Below are 21,564 nucleotides of genomic sequence, written 5' to 3' on the forward strand. Positions count from 1 at the left end.
ACTGATGTCAAACCCTTGTCTTTGTGCATGCTAGGCCAGCACTCCACCACTAGGCCATGCTCCCAGCCTGGTATGTTTGTTTGTTTGTTCATTTTTTTAACAGACAAATTAGTTTTTAATGCGAGTAGATTTTCTTTGGTCTTGAACATTTTTGAGAACTAGTGAGTGCTTGATGGTTTGTGGTACCCACTCTGGGGCCAGAATGCCCTGTTCATTCGGCCTCTTCCAGCTATATCACATTAGGTAAATAACAAATCTTTCTGGGCCTCAGTTTCCTCATCTGTAAAATAATGAAAAGGGAATACTTGGCATAGGTAAGCCTCTATAAGATTCAGCTGCTATTATTATTGTTTCTAATGTACAGCCCTCTAAAACCAAAGAATTATGAAGTGGGATAAATTTAGCATAGTACACATTTGTCTACACCAACTGTGTTAGGAGTTAAAGAGCTAGTCACTGATCAAATTTCAAAGGTTGCTGGTTCTGCATTCACTTCCGGTACCTTTATTTATTTATTTTTTTAGTTAAGGGATTCCAGTGCACGAACTTCGTAGAGGAGTTGGAAGTGGAAAGGTCCAGATAAGGTACAGAACTTTTTCCCCACTTCCTAAATCTCACCACATGACTGGTTTTTGTTGTTTGCTGTTGGTGGTGCTGCCCTAGGCCCTTAGGACCAGCAGAGGGCGCTGTGGATTCAAAATGCAATTTTTCAGTGGCTTTCTCCATTGAAGCCAACTGCAGAGGAGGGGAAGGTATTTGCCAAAGCCATTGGGCCACACTCCCATCACTTTGTCCCAGCTAGTCTCTTTTTTTCCCCCTGGCACTCAACAAACACCCACTGCTCCCTGGTTGTACCTTGAAGAGTTTTCTTTCTTTCTTTCTTTCTTTTTTGGAAATTTCCAGCTCTGTTTTGACCTTCTCCTTTGAAGAAACTTCATTTCAGCAGTGAATTATCCTGCCTTTAGCCTGCCTGGCAAAGCTGGCAAAGTTCTCAAGGTTAGTGAGGGAAAGGTTTGCAGGGTGGGGGGGGAACCCATGGAGAGACAAAGACCAAAACAAAGGTGAAGATGTGGTGCTGGAGTGAGACTCTGGATGAAGGACCTCAGCCCTTTCTGTCCTCTCACCTGGGTGTGGGCACAAGCTGCACCCCCAACACGCACACACATAGGAGAGACTCTTTCCAGACTGAAAGAAGGGGAAAGGCATTTGTTAGTCCCACAGGAATTAACCTGAAGGATTCCTTCTTTCCCTAAAACCACCTGAGGCTTGCTATGCCTCTATTATGAGGGCAGATCTCCCTGCTGAGAGGCATGAGATCCTGCCGGAAATGCTGGAAGTACTAAGAGTCTACCAGAGATTTACTTCCTAAACCTAAACCACACTCCCTATTTTCATGAGTAATGTACTAAGTAAACAAGGGGCGAGGACCACCCCCAAATAAACCAGCACAGCTCAGCTCCCCCATGGGCCTTCTGCAGAGCCCGGTCCAGTACTATGTCCTCTGACAGAGTTTCTGCTCAAAACTTCCATCTAAACAAGGAATCCCTGATTCCCCCAATGGAGCCACCCCAGGGGATGCATAGTTTCTCTATCTTGTCCAGTGCCTGGCAGGCATATTGTTTCCTTAATCCAAAAACCTCTCTCACGACCACCACCGACTTTTGATGGCCAGAGCAGAATTCCCTCAGGGGACAGGGATCTCCTTTTCAGGAGTGCTTCATTCTCACCCAGGGTAGAAAGAAGGCCCTGTGGGTGTGGGCAATGTAGATCTAGCTGGACAGCACTCCCCCAGTTATCTCCTTTCCACCTCTACTCCTATCTCAGCCTCCCCTCCCTCCCAAGCTCCAGAATTCCCACCACACCAAGGGCTCCACCTTGTGGCCTTAGGAAAAGCCTACCAAAGACTTGGAGAGAATGGACAAAGGAGCTTGGTGGAAAGAAATGTGGGTCAGGAGCTTGGAACTCCATCCAGGGAGAGAATGACCTTCCTCCCCTGCCCCCCACCAGGCACTGAAGAGTGGTTCCTGAGAGCCAAATAGGAGCTTTGAGAATCTAGCTCTTCTTTTTCATTCTCCAAACTTGCCTCACCGGGTGGTGTCTGGGAGGCCACCTCTAAATGAAAGTCAATCCAGTATCCAAGCTCAAGCCCACCAGGGTGGACAGAAGCCCCTGATTTATCCCAGCCACAGCCTCCTCTTTCCCAACCTCCCAGGGCCTCGACACACGTGCTCATCCTCAGCTTGCTTACTTGCTTTCTTCCTTTTTGTTTTCCTTCCTTCCTTTTTTTTTTTTTGTCAGTCATGGAGCTTGAACTCAAAGCCTGGGTATTGCCTCTGAGCCTTTTTTCCTCAAGTCTAGCACTCTACTGCTTTTTTTTGTATTTGCCCCTGTGAGTTGTGGGGCTTGAACTCTGAGCTTGGGCACTGTCTCTGAAGTCTTCAGCTCAAGGCTAACACTCTACCCCTGAGCCACAGCCCCACTTCCCATTTTCTAGCCGTTAATTGGAGATAGGAGTCTCACAGTGTTTAGTGCCCAAGCTGGCTTTGAACTGAGATCCTCAGATCTCAGCCTCCTGAGTAGCTAGGATTACAGGTGTGAGCCACCTTGCCCAGCCTACCACTCTGAGCCACAGCTCCACTTTCAGTTTTTAGGTGGTTAGTTGGAGATGAGAGTCTCACAAACGTTCCTGCTCAGGCTGACCTTGAACTGTGGGCCTCAGATCTCAGCTTCCTGAGTGGCTAGGATTAACAGCCATGGGAAACTGCCCCTTAGCGTTCTTTAAAATCCCTCCTGGATATCTAAAAGCATCTGAAAGCTAAGTCTGATTTGGAGGTGGGGTGGCAAATTGAGGACAGGGAGTCCCCTAAGCAGCCCCCCCCCCACGCCCACCCTCAATGCCCTGGGCTTGGCCCCTTGGGGTGCCCGCTTTGGAAAGCCCCCAGAACCAGTGCGGGGGTGTAGACAGGGTGAGGAGGGAAAGAGAGGGACCTGGAGGCTTCGGAAGGTTTAAGACTGGGTTTGAGAGGAGAGGCCAGGCAGCCTGCTCAGCTTAGAGGAGAATTATGCAAAGAATTGCTAATTGCAACTAATCGAGAGGCTTGAGGAGGCGCAGCGGCGTGGGGGAAGGGGCAGCCCTGGCTGTCAGTGGCTACCACCTCTTTGAGTGCCCGAGTGAGGCCAGCCCAGCCTGCTCTTCTCATGTAAAGCAGCTTTTTTGTCTGGGGGGAGACCCGTCTGGGGCCAGGGGCAGGGGAAGGGGGCCCAAGCCATTAGCAAGTTTCTTGTTCCCCAGAAAGTGAGCAGGGTGCTGAGGCATGGTGGGCGTAGGATCGATCGATCGTAACCCCCTCCTGGTCCTCTCTCAAGCTTTTTATGTGGATGGGGTGCTGCCCAGCGGGAGGGGAGGTGGGCCTGGGATCCCAGCACCCCCGTAGTCAGGCTGTGGGAAAAAACTGAGCACAAAGAAGGGGGCTGGCCCTCTGAGTTAGGAGACCGGGCAGCCAGAAACCTGGGATACCCAGAGGATGGAGGACCCAGTGCTGCTGGAACCCTTTGCCCCCAGAGAAGTTCCCAGAGGCCACCAGCAACTCATCTGGTCATCTGGGCCCACTTCAGACTTGCTCTTCCACTTGGCAAACCCTTCTTAAACTCTGCATGTGTGTGTGTGTGTGTGTTTGTGTGTACTAGTAAACGTGCTAGTACTGGGTTTGAACTCAGTGCATTCTATACTCACTGATTATTATTATTATTATTATTATTATTATTATTATTATTATTTTGCTCAGGGCAGGCACTCAACCCATTTTGCCCCATTTCCCATTCTTTTTTGGTGGTGGTGGTGGTTAATTAATTGGAGATTAGAGTCTGGGATCTGTCAGCAAGGGCTGGTTTCAAATTGCGACCCTCACCACAATTTAAGTATGAGGCACCAAAGCTCAACTCCTTTCTAAACGTTTGTCCTTGGGTTGGTAGGAGATTTAAATTTGCTTCCTAATTGAGCCTACCAAAGTTAGGAGAAAGAATAAAACCTTTGAGGAAACCATTGCTCTAAACATAAACCTAATAACACTCGTGCAGGAGACTGTCGTGTCTGTTATCCCAGATATAGCAGAGGCTGAAATCTAGGAGTAAGAGGCTAGCTTTGGTTAAAAAAAAAAAAAGTAATGTTTCTGGACCCTAGGGCTACATAACTTTAAATAAACTTGAATAACCCATGGAGGCTTGGTTTTCTCATCTGTAAAATAGAGAGGATGGTATTGTTCTCTTAAAATCCTTATGAAGCTAGAAAGAACACGACTCAGAACTAAGATGTCAGCTAGATTCAAAGCCAGCTTGGGCAGCAAAGTCTGAAGACTCTATCTCCAATTAACCAGCAAATAGCTGGACTGGAGCGATAACTCAAATGGTATTGCACCAGCCATATGCAAGAAAGACCCCTGAGTTTAAGCAAAGAAAGAAAGAAGAAAGGAAGGAAGGAAGAAGGAAGGAGGGAGGGAAGGAAGGAGGGATCAAGAAGGAAAAGAAAGAAAAAAAGGAAGGAAGAAAAAAGAAGCAAGGAAGGAAGATAGATTCTGGTGGCTTATGCCTGTAATACTAACTACTCAAAAGACTGAGATCTGAGGATCGAGGTTCAAGGCCAGCCCAAGCAGGAAATTCCATGAGACTCTTATCTCCAATTAACCACCAGAAAACTGGAAGTGGTACTGTGGCTCTAAGTGATAGAACCATGCCTAGGCCCTGAATTCAAGCCCCATACCTGACCCTACCCCCCCCCCCGAAAAAAAAGAAGGAAGGGAGAGAAAAGGGGGGAGGAATCACCCTACAAAGCAATCCCTGGTTATCAATATTGACAGTCATTCACATGTACCCCAAAGATCATATTTTGATAGTTCACTTTAGACATTTTCAGAAGACAGATACCAATGTCTTAATGCATGTACAATCCGTAAATAACACCCTCCCCTCCATATTCGATGACAAAACTGAGAGTCCATGATCTCAGTGCTGTCAGACTCCCGGTGTGGCCTCACAGGTCACATCTCACACACCAGACAAGTAGAGCCCAGAGCCAGGCCCAAGGTGCCTGGGAGACGCAGGTAATATGCTAGATGTCCACTCGATTCATCAGCCTCCTCTTTTTCCTGCTCCCCTCTATTATTCTGGGGACTCCAGGGTCCACCTCACCTCTTCTGCATGTCACACTGTTGGGCCCACCCCACTGGGTCAGGTGGAGAATGCTGATACCTAGCCGGCCAGACACCCAGGGTGCTTCTGGTCCCAGAGGGCCTTCAGCCAAGGAGCTCTGGCAGAAGTCCAGTGTCTTTTTCACTGCCCAACTACCTCCGCCCAGGCCCCTAATCCATCTCACCCAGCAGGAAGCCCTTAAGCTGTCTTTTCAACTCCTTCCCCAGCCCGCTGTGGGCTCAGAGCCTTTCTATACCACCCTTGGCAGGAGCTGTGTAAAACAAGCTGGAGAGAGCCGCCCCCGCCAAGAGGTCATCCTGCCTCAGGCAGCTTCCAGCTCTGGCTGGCAGCCTCTTCTCCCTCGTCCCCTCCCCAGGACTATTCTCCTTTCCTGGGCATCCCTGTGTAGTGACAACCTAGGCTAGAACATATTAAAGACTTGAGCTAGAGCGTATCAAAGCTTCAGGCTGGTTCCAGGTGGAAAGACTAAGAGATGGTGGGTGAGGAAGGCAGGGTCTACAGAAATGTGACTGGCAGGAGGGAAGGTCTCTCTGGCTCTGTGCCCTCTATCCCATTGGCTGCTTTCTTCATCTTTCTTGATTCCAGCCCTTGCCTCCTACTCCTCCTTAGCTCATTCATAGCCTTCTCAGACTTAGTTCTATAGCTCACTCTGAGGACTGGGCAGGCTTGGTTCCTAGGGAAAAAGAAGCCAAGCAGACAGGAGCAGGGAAATGAGGGCAGGTTATTTCTTTGTTTTCCTTGATTATATTTGGGTGACTTCTTGTCACTCTTAGGGTAGAGACCTCACAGCTTGGATTCTTCTAGGACAGGCTTGATTTCATACCTTCACTATTAGGGCTGTAGCAAATCTATTTGGGTTGTTATTATTGCTATTTATTCATCTGTATGGCACTGAGATTTGCACTCAGGGCCTCATGCTTGTTAAGCCACATAATTTTTTTTGCCAGTCCTGGGCCTTGAACTCAGGGCCTGAGCACTGTCATTGGGCTTCCTCAAGGCTAAAGCTCTACCACTTGAGCCACGGCATCATTTCTGGCTTTTTCTGTGCATATGTCCTACCGACTAATCGAACCTGGGTTCGTGAATGCTAGGCAAGCACTCTACCACTAGGCCACACTCCCGACCCACACATAATAATTTTTTGTAGCTTTTTTTTTTTTTTTTTGTCAGTACTGAGGCTTAAACTCAGGGCCTGAGCACTCAAGGCTAGCACTCTACCATTTGAGCCACAGCACCACTTCTAGATTTTTCTGTATATGTGGTACCAAGGAATCGAACCCAGGGCTTCATGCATGCTAAGCAAGCACTCTACCACTCCTGCCCCCCTCTTTTTTTTGTCTGTAGTGGGGCTTGAACTCAGGGCCTGGTGTGAGCCACTGGTGTCTGGCTGGTGGCTCCAATCTTTGTCATCTTACCTAATGGCCTTCTGCTCAGCTGACATGACAGGTTGCAAACTTCAGCCAGCTCATTGAATGAAATGGGTTCTCTCCCTCTCTACCTCCCCAGCCCTCCACGGTCTTTCTCTGTGTGTGTGAGTGTGTGTCTCTCTCTCATTTTCTTTTTGTTAGTCATAGGGTAGCACCACAAGAGTCTCAGACTTCCCTGCTCAGGCTGGCTTCAACAGTGATCCTCAGATCTCAGCCTCCTGAGTGGACAGGATTACACACATGAGCCAATGGTGCCCAGCTTCACTGTGTGTGTGTGTGTGTGTGTGTGTGTGTGTGTGTGTGTGTGCGCTATCCCTGAGCTTTTTTTGCTCAAAGCTTGAACCACAGCTCCACCTCCAAGGGAATAACCATTTGGTAGTTAATTGGGAATAAGGAGTTTCCTTAATTGGGAATAAGTGAATAAGTTCCTCCCCCAAATAGCTTTGAACGGCTATGCTCAGATCTCAGCCTTCTGAGTGGCTAGGATTGTGGGTGTGAGCCATTTGTGCCCCACACCAGTCCTGAGGCTTGCATTTGCTAGCACTATATCACCCTATTTTTTTTTCTTTTTGGTTGCTAATTGGAGATGAGTCTTATGGACTTTCCTGCCAGGACTATCCTCAGATCTCTGCTTCCCAAGTAGCTAGGGTTACAAGTATGAGCCACTGGCCTAGGACCTCACTAACGTTTTTGGTCTCTCTCTTTTTTTTTGCCAGCCCTGGGCTTGGGCTCAGGGCTTGAGCACTGTTCTTGTGTTTTCTCAAGGCTAGAGCTCTACCACTTGAGCCACAACACCACTTCTGGCTTTTTTCTGTATATGTGGTTACTGAGGAGTTGAACCCTGGTCTCTGTACATGCTTGGCAAGCACTCTATTACTGGACCAAATTCTAACTCCTTTCTATCTGGGATCACAGGAGTATACCCTGGTGGTTCCCAGCAACCTTTTTTCTTTTCTTTTCTTTCTTTTTTTTTTTTCTTTTAGAGTAGTAGGGCTTGAAGTCTGGACCTGGATTGAGCCGTGTCCCTAAGTCTACTTCTTCTGTTTCACTGGTTCTGATTTTCAGTTCCAAAATTAGGGTGCTTATATCACCTAGTCCTAGGTTTCAATCATCCTTTCCTGTCCCTCTTCCAGGAAAAAAAAAAAAGAAGAAAAGAAATGAAAATCTCCCCACCTAGGTCCCTTCTCTGCGGCTAGCTAGGCCGGAAGTCTCCCGCGGAAGGCTGCTTTTTGCCAGCTGGGAGCAGCGGAGTAGTTAGGGGTGCGCTGGGAGGTCTGTTTGTGGTTCAGATTCCTCTCATTCCAAGCTCAGCAGGCTCTCTCTATGGGATGGGCCTGGGATGGGGAGAGGGAGGGGGTCCTTGGGGCACCAGCTGCAGGGAAGGGAAACTTCCTGGGGAGAGGAGGGAAGTGTTTTCTCATGTTCCTCATCACCCAGGACCACAAGGTATAGAACCTGCCCCTCCCAACTTCAGCCCTGCACAAACCAGCAGAACTTTAAGGCCCCCAATACAAAAAGATGTTAAGGATCTTTCTAGGCCTTCCGTAAAAGTCTGCTTCTCTCCTGGGGATAGCCTCAGACCTCAGCCTCCTGAGGAGCTGCCCCTACCAGCTTCTGAAACAACTTGGAACTTAAAGGACTGCTTTTTGCATATCGTCTCACCAGACCTCCAATTCTCCGTATTGAATCTCGGGCAAACTGTCTGTAGCCTCAGAAAAGGTTCAAGATGTACTGAAGGGCTGTCTTCCTGTGTGTGGCTGCCTGCCACATAATAAATCTGTCTCTGTCCTTCACCACATCCCTTTATTTAGCATCTCGGGGAGAGTGGCCCCACTTGGCATGCGGAACTCCTAGAGTTCAAAACTCCAGTTTCAAGACAACAACGTAGCTGTAATTAAACGTGCCTTCAAAGAACCAGATAGTCTCGTTAAAACTAGACACTGGAAATCGGGATTCTGGAAATGTAGCTGCTCGTTTCTCTGCCCCAGAGCAGAGGTCCTCCTCTCTCTGAGTGTTTGTGTGAGGTTTGGCAAAACCAGGTAAAGGAGTCACGATGGCATCCTGTATCTTTAGAGTATCCAGCCAAGGGAGCTCTTCCAATCAGGCCTAGTTATAGATAATATGGATTCCTTGAAGATATGCTTATTGTGTGACTACTATATCCTTTCTTAGGAATTGGAGTGTGCCTACAGAGCAGAACAAAGCTGGGCACTAGTGGCTCATGCCTATAATCCTAGCTGCTCAGAAGGCTGAGATCTAAGGACAAAGTTTGAAGCCAGCCTGGCAGATAAATCTGTGAGAATCTTATCTCCAGTTAACCAGCAAAAAGCTAAAAGTGGAGGCATGGCTTAAATGATAGAGTGCTAGCCTTGCGTGTTAAAGCTAAATAAGAGCAGAAAGTCCTGAAGGGAAGACAGCCATCATCCAGAGGCACCTAATATCCTTCATAGCTCACACTGAGCTTCAACAAGCCCCGGTACTGGCATCAAGGCCAAAAAGACTAAAAACTAGAACAGAGACCCCGTCCTTTAGAGAACAACGTTGGGAATGGAGAGATGCAGAGATGTACATAAACAAGCCATGCCAGGTGTTCAATGCCACATAGAAACAAAAATCTAGAGAAAGGACCAATGCATTGTAGGATTTACTATGGTAACAGGATTTACTATGGTAACAGGTAATTCTAGAAAGGACCCACTGAGGCAAAGACAAGGGGTATCAAAATGACAAATGTTCTTGGTCTCCATCAGAATAAGCTAGGATTCTGGAGAAACTAAAACCATTTAGGTGTTTTATGCAGAAAGAAAATATAAATGCTTTGGAATGAATTATGTTCCCACAAACTACATGTTGAGGCCCTAACCTCCAATGGCATTGTATGTGGAGGCAGACAGAACTTTCAGAAGGTAATGAAAAATAAATTAAGAGTAGAGTCCTAATCCCATAAAGCTGGTGAGTTTATTATGAGTGTTCCCTCTCCCTCCCCGCCTCTCAACTTCTATCCACTAAGGAATGAATGAATATACACTGAGAAAGTGGACAGCCAACAACCAGGAAGAGAGCCCTTATCAGGACCTGGTCACTCTACCACCTGGATGTGGGACTTCCAGCCTCAAAAACTATGAGAAAATGCTATTTTTCTCTTTTTTTCCTCCTTCCTTCCTTCTCCTGTCTCTCTTTCTCAAGTGGTAGGCTACCATTGTACTACTTGAGCCATAGCTCCACTTTGGGCTTCCGTTGGTAGTTAATTGGAGATAAGAGAATTTCACCAGCTTTCCTGTTTGGGTTAGCATCAAACCAACATCCTCAGATCCTAGTCTCCTGAGTGAGTCTGGTTATAATTATGAGCCACTGGTTTGCAGCATCAGTTATTTTTATTTTTGCCACCTAGCCTGTGGTATTTAGTTACCGCAATAAGTACAGACTTTATTTTATTTATTTATTTACTTATTTATTTTAGTCGGTTGTGGGGCTTGGGCGCTGTCCCTGAGCTCTTCAGCTCAAGGCTTCTGCCCTACCCTGACCCCTGGAGCCACAGCACCACTTCCAGTTTTCTAGTGATTAATCGGAGATGAGTCTTACAGACTTTAGTGCCCAGGCTGGCTTTGAGCCGTGATCCTCAATCTCAGCCTCCTGAGTAGCTAGGATTACAGGCGTAGGCTACCTCTCCTGGCTAAGTTCAGACTTCATAATAAAGTCACAGAAGTTATCTTCTGCTAGGGGTGTGACTATCTGTGCCAAGAGGCTCTTTGGCACAGAGTCAAGGATATAGTCTCATAGCTGGTCTCAGGCATAAGTGCCACTGCTTTTATCGCTGTCATAGACACAGAATACAGGGCACTACTGGAGGAAAGCCCACCTCTAAACATTTTCTTGAGTTGTCACTTGTTCTGCACTCTGATCCAGAGGTTGAAAATCATTAGGATTGCATTTTGGTGTTAGAGTTTGGGGAGCTTCTTTGAAGAACTTTTTTTTTCTTTTTCTTTTTAATAAATTTATTTAAAGCTGTAGCTTTTTCGTTGCTATTGTTTTTATTTAATTTAATTAATTTATTTATTTTGCCAATCTTGGGGCTTGAACTCAGGGCCTGGGCACTGTACTTGAGCTTTCTCAAGGCTAGCACTCACCACTTCTGGCTTTTTCTGGGTATGTGGCACTGAGGAATCAGACCTAGGGCTTCATGCATGCTGGGCAAATATAAATTACACTCCTGGCCCCTTTACACTCCCAGCTCCTTTAGAGAGCTTCTTAAAACTTGAGGTGCCAGTATTCATGCCAGTAATCCAAACTATACAGGAGGCTGAAATTTGAAGGTTATGGTTCAAAGCCAGCTTAGGCAGGAAAATCCATGAGACTCTTATCTCCAACTAACTACCAAAAAGCCAGAAGTGGAGCTGTGACTCAATGGTAGAATGCTAGCCTTGAGCACAAAAACTCAGGGACAGCACCTCAACAAATAAACAAACCCAGGGACAGTATCTCAACAAACAAACAACAGCAACAACAACAAAACCCTTGAGGGGGATTCTATAAAGAAAGGAATAAAGAGGGGCCGGGAGTTTGGCCTAGTGGTTAAAGTGCTTGCCTAGCATGCATGAAGACCTGGGTTTGATTCCTCGGTACCACATACATAGAAAAAAGCTGGAAGTGGTGCTGAGGCTCAAGTGGTAGAGCTCTAGCCTTGAGAAAGTCCAAAAACAGTGCTCAAGCCTTGAGCTCAAGCCCAGGACTGGCAAAAAAAAAAAAAAAAAAAAAAAAAAAAAAGAAAGGAATAAAGAAAAAAGAGGAGGCAATGAAAGGATGAAGAGAAGTGAAAACAGGGTTCACCCAAAGAAACCCCAGTGTTCTCCATAGCTTGCACTGAACTTCAACACAAAAGAATCATTTCATATAGTTTTTCTTGTCTTGGTTCTTCGCATCCATTTGGAGGGGGCAAAAGGCTGTAGATTTAAGAAAAACCCTCTCCCAGGAGATTCCTCTCACCCAGTTTCAGAGCCTTAGAGCCCCTTTCAGGAAGATCTGTGGTTCCTTAGCCAGGATACTCCAGGCCTGGTTCTCCTAGAACAAGAGCAGGTTTTCAGGTTGGAAAAAAAGGAGTAAAGCCAGTCCCCAGAAAACAAAGCAAAAGTCCAGGGAAGACGAAGAGTGGGTGAGAGTGGGGGTGGCGGGGGAGCCAGGTCCTTGCTAGTAAATCAAAGTTGGTTTTCCCAGATGGAGCTGGAGCCTCTTTGATTTCTCAAGCCGCCCCTCCCCCTCTGCTGCCTCCCTGCATGCCCAGCTCCCCAGTTTCAATTCCACCCTGAAAAGCAGTGGGGCCTCCTTTCAAACCAGCCCATCTCCTCCAACTCCCAACAACAGCTTAAGTTACAGGAAAGAGAAAGAGGAAGGGGGTGAGATGACCCAGCCTAAGGGAAAGGAGAGAAATTCTGGAGAAGGGGGAGGGGAGGAGAAGAGAGTTGAAACCCAGCTAGTAGAAGATGGGGTGAGATGCCCATGAAAGTGTGCTAACTGGACAGGATGGGAGACCTAGATGAAGTGCCGATCTGTTTCTGTCCTCTCTCCCAAGTGGACACCCCAGCATCCACCCCTTCCCATCTACAAATCTATGAGTCTCTTTCTTCTCCTCTTGGTGTTAGCTTCTAAAAGGATTTGGGAAAAGACTCTTAGATCTGTTTATTCCTCCTTTCCTAAAATCACCCCAAGAATCTGAGGAATCAAAATCAGCATTGATTTCTCAGCCTTCTTTTCTCCAATCTGCCCCAAGCAGCCCTTACTTGCTCTTGCCCAGTCTAAGGCCTGGTCGAATTAAAGCGCTTAATTAATAGGTCATCTGGCATATCTGTTTAATCCTTTTATTATCCATTTTGTCTTCTAGGGACATGGGAGAAGGTGCCAGAGAGAAAAGGGGGAGATAGAAAAGAATGAATAGGGCTGGGAGTTTGGCCTAGTGGTAGAGTGCTTGCTCGGTATGCACCAAGACCCAGGTTTGATTCCTCCATACCAAATACATAGAAAAAGTCAGGAGTGGCACTGTGGCTCAAGTGGTAGAGCTCTAGCCTTGAGAAAGCTCAAGGACGGTGCTCAGGCCCTGAGTTCAAGCCCCAGGACTGGAAAAAAATAGTGAACAGCTATCTATTCTGCCAAGTCTCCTTGACCCTCTACCCCCAAAACCAAGGCAAGTTTGAATTTCAACAAGGCTGAAGTGAGACAGTGCTGAAGAAACCTAGAGGAGAGCAGAAAGTGGAGATCCAAGAGTCCTGGATCTTCAGACCATTAGCAATAGGCAGATAAGCTTAAGGAGACACACACGGACACACACACACACACAGTCTCTTAGGGAAGAATAGCAGTGTGACCTCCAGATTAGAAAACAACAGCAACAACATTAAGTCTGAGTATCTGCAGCATAGCTGTCTTATATATAGTAGGTGCTCAACAACTTGTTTGAGTAAAAAAAAAAGTTACAGGGGCAGGGAGCGGAACCTAGTAGTAGAGTGCTGGCCTAGCATGCACCAAGCCCTGGGTTCAATTCCTCAGTACCACATACTCAGAAAAAGCTGCAAGTGGTGCTGTGGTTCAAGTGGCAGGGCGCTAGCCTTGAGCAAAATGTATGTCCAAGGACAGTGCCGAGGTCCTGAGTTCAAGCCCTAGGACTGGCCAAAAAAAAGTAGTTACATATCAGGTGTCAGTGACTCATATCTACACAGCAGGTTAAGACCTGGAGGATCTCAGTTTGAAGCCAGCTGGAGCAGAAATGTCTATAAAGCTCCATCACCCATCAACTGGTGAAATGCCAGGTTAGAGATGTGACTCGAGTGGTAGAGTACCAACTATAAGCAATAAAGCCATGAAAGAATATGGAGGAGCTCCATACTAACACAAAAAGTGAAAATTTAAAAAAAAGAAAGAGAACGGAAAACACAAGAAAAGATGAGCAAAAACCCAAAAAGAACCAACACAACAATGAGCGGCTAGCTGAGTATTGGTGACTCACACTGCGATCTCAGCTACTTAGGAGGCTGAGATCTGAGGATCATAGTTTGAAGCCAGCTTGGCAGGAAAGTCCAGGAGGCTCTTCTATTCAATAAACTACTCCAAAAAAGTGGGAAGTGGAGTTGTGGCTCAAGTGGTAGAGCAGCACTAGCCCCGAGAAAGCTCAGGGACATTGCCCAGGGCCTGAGTTCAAGCCCCATGACTAACAACAACAACAAAAAAACTCAAAAGAAAAAAACACTGGCCCGGAGTTTGGCCAAGTGCTAAGAGTGCTTGCCTAGCATGCACAAAGAAAGACCCAGGTTTGACTCCTCAGTATCACATACACAGGAAAAAGCCAGAAGTGGTGCTGTGGCTCAAGTCGTAGGGCTCTAGCCTTGAGAAAGCCCAAGGGCAGGCCCTGAGCCCAAGCCCAGGACTGAAAACAACAACAACAACAAAAACCCACTCAGGGTCGCACTCATTTCCAACTTTTTGAGGGTTTATTGGCGAGTAGAGTTTCATGGACTTTTTGGCTTGGGCTAGCTTGGAACTCATGACCCTCAGATCTCCCAATCTTGAGTAGCTAGAAATACAGGCAGGCATGGCTTGGATAAACTCGTGATTGGCAGATAAATTGCCTTTTTTCCCCTTCTGATCTTTTCTATAGTGATTACTGTCGTGTCCTAAAGGCCTAAAGGTATGGCTCAGCAGCAGAGTATGCCTGCTTTGCTAGAAAGAATCCCCTAAGGCCTTAAGTTTAAACCCCAGCACTGGGGGGGAAAAATTGTTGAGTATGTGAGAGGCTAAGTGGTTGAGTAGTAATGCTACTGCTTAACATTCCTGAAGCCTTAGATTTGATTTCCACCACCAAAGAAAGAAAAAAAGGAAAATCAACAAAAGTGCATTGAAAGAAAGAAAGGTTGACTGAATGGAAGAAGGTCCTTTCTATTTTCCAACTTCCCCTTCTGCCTGGAGGTAGTCAAGGCAGATAACTGTCACTCAGGACTGGCCCCAGGGCAACAAAACTACCTTGACTTGGAAGGAAATTGAAGATGCGGCACTTTATATTGGAGATTTGTTCTTAATTTCCTGTGAGCTTCCTGAAGAGGAGACAGGCGCTTGTCTTAACTTTTGTTTCCAAAGCTCAAGTGAGGTTTTCATACCAGCCTCTAAAGATACCCAGGAGGTGCAAGAAGCCACAGCTAAAGGTTTGATTGAGCTCTGTTGATCAGTTCCCTTCTTCAGACGGCTGTCAGAGACAGGTTTGTGAGTGGGATGCAAATAGATTTTTTTTTAAAGTCTATCCCTTGATCTTTGAAGGAAAACTTTTCCTGCAGAAGGGAAAAATCAACCCCTCTAGGATTAGATAAGAAGCATTTTCAAGTTGTAAAGAATCAGACAAATCTATGGTCAGAACAATTTTAGCCTTATCAAATCTAGATCCCTTATGTCTATCTCCTTACAATTTTCTTTTTACATTTTCCTCTTTCTCACTACTGTTCTTTCTTTCTGGCATTGTTTGTCCTTTTCATTACATTTCTTTCTTTTCATTGTTTTTAAAGGCAGTCCTTTTCTAGTTGGGGGGGTAGAATTGGCTCTTTCTTACTGAAAAGCAAAGAGGCTTTAAAAAAAAGGTCTCTCTTCTTCTTCTTCTTCTTCTTCTTCTTCTTCTTCTTCTTCTTCTTCTTCTTCTTCTCCTTTTTCCTCCTCCTCCTCCTTCTTCCTCGTCTTCCCCTTCTTTCTCTCAAGAGAAAACAAGAAATAATTGATCCATCATCCACTACCAGGCCCAGGAGATTTACATGCAAATTCCCCTCTCTGCCCCAAACCCCTCACCCAGCTTAAAATCCTAGAGGTGGGGCGGGGGGGGGGGGAGAGACAATTTCCAAGCCAGACACCGATGCTAAACGTCTCCCACTCCACAGGTGAGAGAGGGGAAGGGCGGACGTTCCGCCTCTTTCCCCTCCGCACACCGCCCTTTTTGGAGTGGAATCACTTAAGGGTCGGGCGAAACACCCCCTTCTCCCCGGAGACCGAGTCTGGAAGCGTTTAGAAGGCGGAGCAGGCTGGGGAGGGAGGAGGACAAGGCCCCCGGAGCGTCTTCTTGGGACCCAGCGCGGCCGCTCCCGCTCCACCCCCCATTAACTTTCGATTAAGACCTCTTCCTCAGTGGCAACTAAACTTTACTTTGCATAATTAAGATTTGTCTCCGAATTAGAAGGAGTTTGAAAGCAAAGCTTCGGCTCTTCTCCTTCATCTGGCCCCCTCCTCCCCGCCAACCCCATCCCTCCAGCCCCCGGCCTCCGGGTTCCTGAGTTTTCTCACTTTGAGGTGCCACCGAACACAAAGAACCATAATGGGCTCCTTTGTACTCGCAACTGGGCAATTACGCCCCAGAATCCGGGCCCCTTTAAGAGCCTCTTAAAGAGACAGGCTCTGATTTTTTCCGAGGGTTACTTGAGGGTAGGTGCAAGGGGGGGGAGGGACGAGACAAACTTCTGGGGGTGGGGGAGGGGAGGAGTGTGTGCGCTGTGAAATAAACTTTTGTCTGGGCTCCGGGAGAAAAGGATGAAATAAAAACATTTCTAAATTGCGAGTTTTGTTTTGAAGAGTTAAAAAAAATTTTTTTGAACTTTAGTTTTTTTTTTTACTTCATTGGAAAAATTAGACTTGGAATAGGAGGAGTTGGAGCAAGAGGGGCGGGGGCAACGATTTAAAGAGCCCCTAGCCTACGGAGCGCCCGGGCTTCGGGAAGAAGGCTCCATCGGGCTCGGGTACTCCGGGTCGTCCGCGGCTCTGCGCAATGGACGTGTGTCTCCGGATCCCGCCGCGGCCACTCCGTAGAGCAACCCCCGGCCACTCCCGGGGAAAGCTCGGGCAGGGCCAACAGACCCTAACGTGAGGATGGCTTGTCTCTTTAAAAAGCCAGGGGGGCGGGGAGCAAAGTTTTTGCTGGCGTCGGGTTTCGGATCCCAGTCTGCTGTGGTCGGCCTATCCAACCCTCGGGGCTGGTCCTCGGGTTTAAATGTGATTGGCTGAGCGCACATTTTGGGACGGTACACCGAGCTCGACGGGGCGGTTTCAAGGATCCCTTTTGTGGTGGTGGGGGGGGCCGAGGAGAGGGCGGGGCCGCCAGCGGGGGCCCCCTTGAAACCGACTAATTGGGATCGGAGAGGCCGAGGTGAGGGCGGGAGGAGGCACAAAGGAGTCGCTGGGTGGAGAAGGGAGGGGACGGGGTGTGTGTGGGGGGAGCCTGGAGGCTGGAGGCGGAGGAAGGGGAGCCAGGGCAGCGGCTCTCCGAGACTCCCGCGGCTCAGTCGGACTGTGGCGAGCTAGCGAGCGGGCGGGCGTGCCGCCCCCTCCCCCGCCCGGCCTCCCCCCCCCAAAAAAACTCTGCGGCCGTTCGAAAAGTTTTGCCCGGGGGCGCGGGAGGAGGCGGCGGCCGCAGCCCGGCGGCGGCGGAGAAGGCGCGCGGTCTCCGGGCTGGGGGCGGGGGCGGGGGGGGCGCCCCGGAGCCGGGTTGGGGGGCGGCGGCGGCCAGCATGCGGCCCCGCAGCGCCCTGCCCCGCCTGCTGCTGCCGCTGCTGCTGCTGCCCGCCGCGGGGCCGGCCCAGTTCCACGGGGAGAAGGGCATCTCCATCCCGGATCACGGCTTCTGCCAGCCCATCTCCATTCCGCTGTGCACGGACATCGCCTACAACCAGACCATCATGCCTAACCTCCTGGGTCATACGAACCAGGAGGACGCGGGTTTGGAAGTGCACCAGTTCTACCCGCTGGTGAAGGTGCAGTGCTCGCCCGAACTGCGCTTCTTCCTGTGCTCCATGTACGCGCCCGTGTGCACCGTGCTGGAGCAGGCCATCCCGCCGTGCCGCTCCATCTGCGAGCGCGCGCGCCAGGGCTGCGAGGCGCTCATGAACAAGTTCGGCTTCCAGTGGCCCGAGCGCCTGCGCTGCGAGCACTTCCCGCGCCACGGGGCCGAGCAGATCTGCGTGGGCCAGAATCACTCGGAGGACGGAGCGCCCGCGCTGCTCACCACGGCGCCTCCGCCGGGACTACAGCCCGGCGCCGGCGGCACCCCGGGCGGCCCGGGCGGGGGCGGCGCCCCGCCGCGCTACGCCACGCTGGAGCACCCCTTCCACTGCCCGCGGGTCCTCAAGGTGCCTTCCTATCTCAGCTACAAGTTCCTGGGCGAGCGCGACTGCGCGGCGCCCTGCGAGCCCTCGCGGCCCGACGGCTCCATGTTCTTCTCGCAAGAGGAGACGCGTTTCGCCCGCCTCTGGATCCTCACCTGGTCGGTGCTGTGCTGCGCCTCTACTTTCTTCACCGTCACCACGTACCTGGTGGACATGCAGCGCTTCCGGTACCCGGAGCGGCCCATCATCTTCCTGTCCGGCTGCTACACCATGGTGTCGGTGGCCTACATCGCCGGCTTCGTGCTGCAGGAGCGCGTGGTGTGCAACGAGCGCTTCTCGGAGGACGGCTACCGCACGGTGGTGCAGGGCACCAAGAAGGAGGGCTGCACCATCCTCTTCATGATGCTCTACTTCTTCAGCATGGCCAGCTCCATCTGGTGGGTCATCCTGTCGCTCACCTGGTTCCTGGCGGCCGGCATGAAGTGGGGCCACGAGGCCATCGAGGCCAACTCGCAGTACTTCCACCTGGCCGCCTGGGCCGTGCCGGCCGTCAAGACCATCACCATCCTGGCCATGGGCCAGATCGACGGCGACCTGCTGAGCGGCGTGTGCTTCGTGGGCCTCAACAGCCTGGACCCGCTGCGGGGCTTCGTGCTGGCGCCGCTCTTCGTCTACCTGTTCATCGGCACGTCCTTCCTGCTGGCCGGCTTCGTGTCGCTCTTCCGCATCCGCACCATCATGAAGCACGACGGCACCAAGACGGAGAAGCTGGAGCGGCTCATGGTGCGCATCGGCGTCTTCTCGGTGCTGTACACGGTGCCCGCCACCATCGTCATCGCCTGCTACTTCTACGAGCAGGCCTTCCGCGAGCACTGGGAGCGCTCGTGGGTGAGCCAGCACTGCAAGAGCCTGGCCATCCCGTGCCCGGCGCACTACACGCCGCGCCTGTCGCCCGACTTCACCGTCTACATGATCAAATACCTCATGACGCTCATCGTGGGCATCACGTCGGGCTTCTGGATCTGGTCCGGCAAGACGCTGCACTCGTGGAGGAAGTTCTACACGCGGCTCACCAACAGCCGGCACGGCGAGACCACGGTGTGAGGAGGGACCCGGCGCCGGGCGCGCGCTCCCCGGCTCGGGTGGCCGGCGGCGGGCCGGGCTTTTCGTCTAGCCGAGGGAGGGTTCTTGCGGACTGCTATTTTATTTTTTTTTTTTAAATAAAGAACAATCGAAACCATTTTTTTTTTTAAGGTTTGCCTCATTTTTTTTTTTCCTAAAGAGAATTCTGCCCAACACCCCCACCAGGTTTGTAATTAAAACTGTATATAGTCTTTGTAAATTTAATTATATATTTTCTATTTAAAAGGAAAAAGAAAAAAAAAGCAGCACCGAGGGCGCCTGGGCTAAAGAATGGGGTGGGTGTGGGGGAGGGGGAGGTCTCTCCTTTCTTAAGTACCCTTTTAAAAGCCGCCCTGTGCTCTGGGTCTTTCTTCTTCTTCTTTTTTTGTGATTTGGCAGGGCTGGGCCTGCCGGCTAGAGGCACCTAGCCTGCCCGATGTTTCTGTTGGCTGTTAGTTCCATTCAACCTCTATGAAAGTCAAACTTTGCAAACCTCCTCGCTGCCGCTGGGCCTGTGGAAGCTGTTGAGTAGTTTTTGAACACATACGGCTTGGGTTGGTTTTGTTTTATGTCCCTTTCCTCCCTTCTCTACTCATCTGCCCTTCATAGTTGGAAACCTCCCAGCCGAGATGAAGACGTGGAATAACACCTACCCCAGAGAGGTGTGGGGATTGGGGGGGGGGGTGGATAGGGGTGATTATCCCCCCCCACCACACACACACTCCTCACCCCAGCCTGAAATCTAGGAATATCTTCTCTGATGGTCTTCTTTTTGGACTACCCCAGCACTGAAGATGGGCAGAAAAAAGAAAAGCTTTGTGAAGTATGTTTCCTTCTTACCCCCACCCCCACCCCCACCTGAATACTTATCCTCTCTGCCTGAATTTGGGGAAAGGGAATCATTAGCCTTTGAACACTGACTTGCAAATACTGGGGGGGCTGAGATCTTGCATCACCACCTTCCCGCCCCCCCCCTTCTTCGTGGTGGTGAAAAGTCCTAGCACTCAGGTTATGAGCTTGCCAGTTGGTTAGTGTGTTATGTGTGGGTTTTTGTTATTTGTGTTTTCTTTCCTTCTCTCTCCCCACCCCTCACCAAAAAAAAAGCAATGAGCAGGGTTGCAGGAAAAGGCTGATGGATTTTTTTTTTGACAGACTAGTTTCTTTTAAAAACTTGTCCAGGAAAAAAAAGGGGTGGGTATACATTTGATTTAGAAGCCTCTGGGCAGACTTTTTGTGGCTGTGGGGTAGGGTTGAGTGTTTACAGGACATTCTATAGCTCCAGATTGATAGAAGGCTTATAACAGATGTTTGTTATCTTTCCCCTGTCCCCCTCCCCCAATAAAAGTCAAGACTTAAGCTAGCTGCCTGAGAGGTGATGTATAAAGTATCTTTGCTGGTATGGGAACTCCAGTTTCCAACAAAAATCAGTTTCCTTTACTATTTGGAATATTTTAGATTTTTAATTACAATGGATTGATCTGAAGACAAGTGTGCCTCATAACTCAATTCTCACCATCTCCCATGTCTTGCAAATTAAAAGCTAATAATCATAATAATAAAGTGCATTTAATTATCTTCAAGAGATCTAGCCCTTTAATTGTGTTTAACAGGGTTGTAACATTTTATTAGTTTAACCAAAGCACACCTCCTCCTCTTGCCCCTTACCTACTTTGTTTGGGGTATGGAGAATGATCATCTAGCCCAAAACTTTTCACAAAATGATTGAACATTTTTTAGCATTTAACACATTGATTCTGGGAAGAATGATGCCTTCTCATCCTTTGTTCGCTGACTTTGAGACCAGGGAGAAAGTAAGTTAGAACCCTACTTGGAAGTGTTTGTGTATGTTTATGTTGGGGGAGGGGAGGTGGAAATATTTGGTGGTAATTGAAGTCATGTGTAGGGCTTTGTTTGGCGTTGTATGAAGTATAGGCATTTCAGCAGGGTTTCCCCCCAATATATATAATCTCCCTCTCCCCAAATCATTTGTACCAATAGCTAGTTACAATTCACTGTCTCAACATGAAGTTTCATTTCTATCAAAGTAAATTTAGGGGGAAATGTCGTCATTCCTGTAGCTCCATTTGTCTCCAATCTAAGAGAACTCCATAAAGGCTACAGGAAAAGAGTTAAACTACACACAAATTGTGAGTACTTTTCCAGTCAATAAAGGTAAAAATCTTGGGGTGACAACTACCTTTTCCTTCCCTGGGCAGGGGTAGAAGAGAGGGAAATTTCCTGCCTCTCCCACCCCAAGGTTTCCTGCCACTATAGGGAAAAGGGTGTGAGGCAACGGACAAAATGGTTTTATGACTACAGAAGAGAGTTGTGATCATTGCCTCATCTAGAAACATCAGATGTTAGGATGCCTTGGGTAAGGAGTGACCTGCCCACTGGCTGGATTATACCTTATAGGAAGTAGTGGGGGAGCCCTCCTTCCGCCTCACTCCCATTTCTTTGGAAATGACTTAGACAAAGGACCCTAGGACTTTAGGAAGTTTTGTCCTCATTCTGTGGTCTGGAAAACCCAGTTAAATCCTAGGCCTGGCGATCTGTTTTTGCAGATTTATGTGTTACAAGTGGATGACGGTCTTACTAGAAGACTGAGATGTCGTGTTTGATGGTGGATATGTGCAGAGAAGGAAATACTTCACCTGAGGCCCCCAAGCCTAGGGCAGATCTCAGGCCACAGGTAGCCT

The 21,564-nt window shown here is 48.9% G+C and overlaps 1 protein-coding gene across 1 annotated transcript; it reads left to right on the top strand.

Annotated features, from left to right (window-relative positions):
* The first annotated feature begins 17,100 nt into the window (after positions 1-17,100).
* Fzd2 (frizzled class receptor 2) lies at positions 17,101-18,994 on the top strand. The gene has a single exon (XM_090350079.1). The coding sequence runs from the start codon at positions 17,150-17,152 to the stop codon at positions 18,845-18,847; it is 1,698 nt and encodes a 565-aa protein (XP_090206205.1). The 5' UTR covers positions 17,101-17,149; the 3' UTR covers positions 18,848-18,994.
* Positions 18,995-21,564: the final 2,570 nt, after the last annotated feature.

This window comes from Megascapheus bottae, chromosome 17 (assembly GCF_031878675.1).
Source record: "Megascapheus bottae isolate mThoBot1 chromosome 17, mThoBot2.hap1, whole genome shotgun sequence".
Taxonomy (NCBI): domain Eukaryota; kingdom Metazoa; phylum Chordata; class Mammalia; order Rodentia; family Geomyidae; genus Megascapheus; species Megascapheus bottae.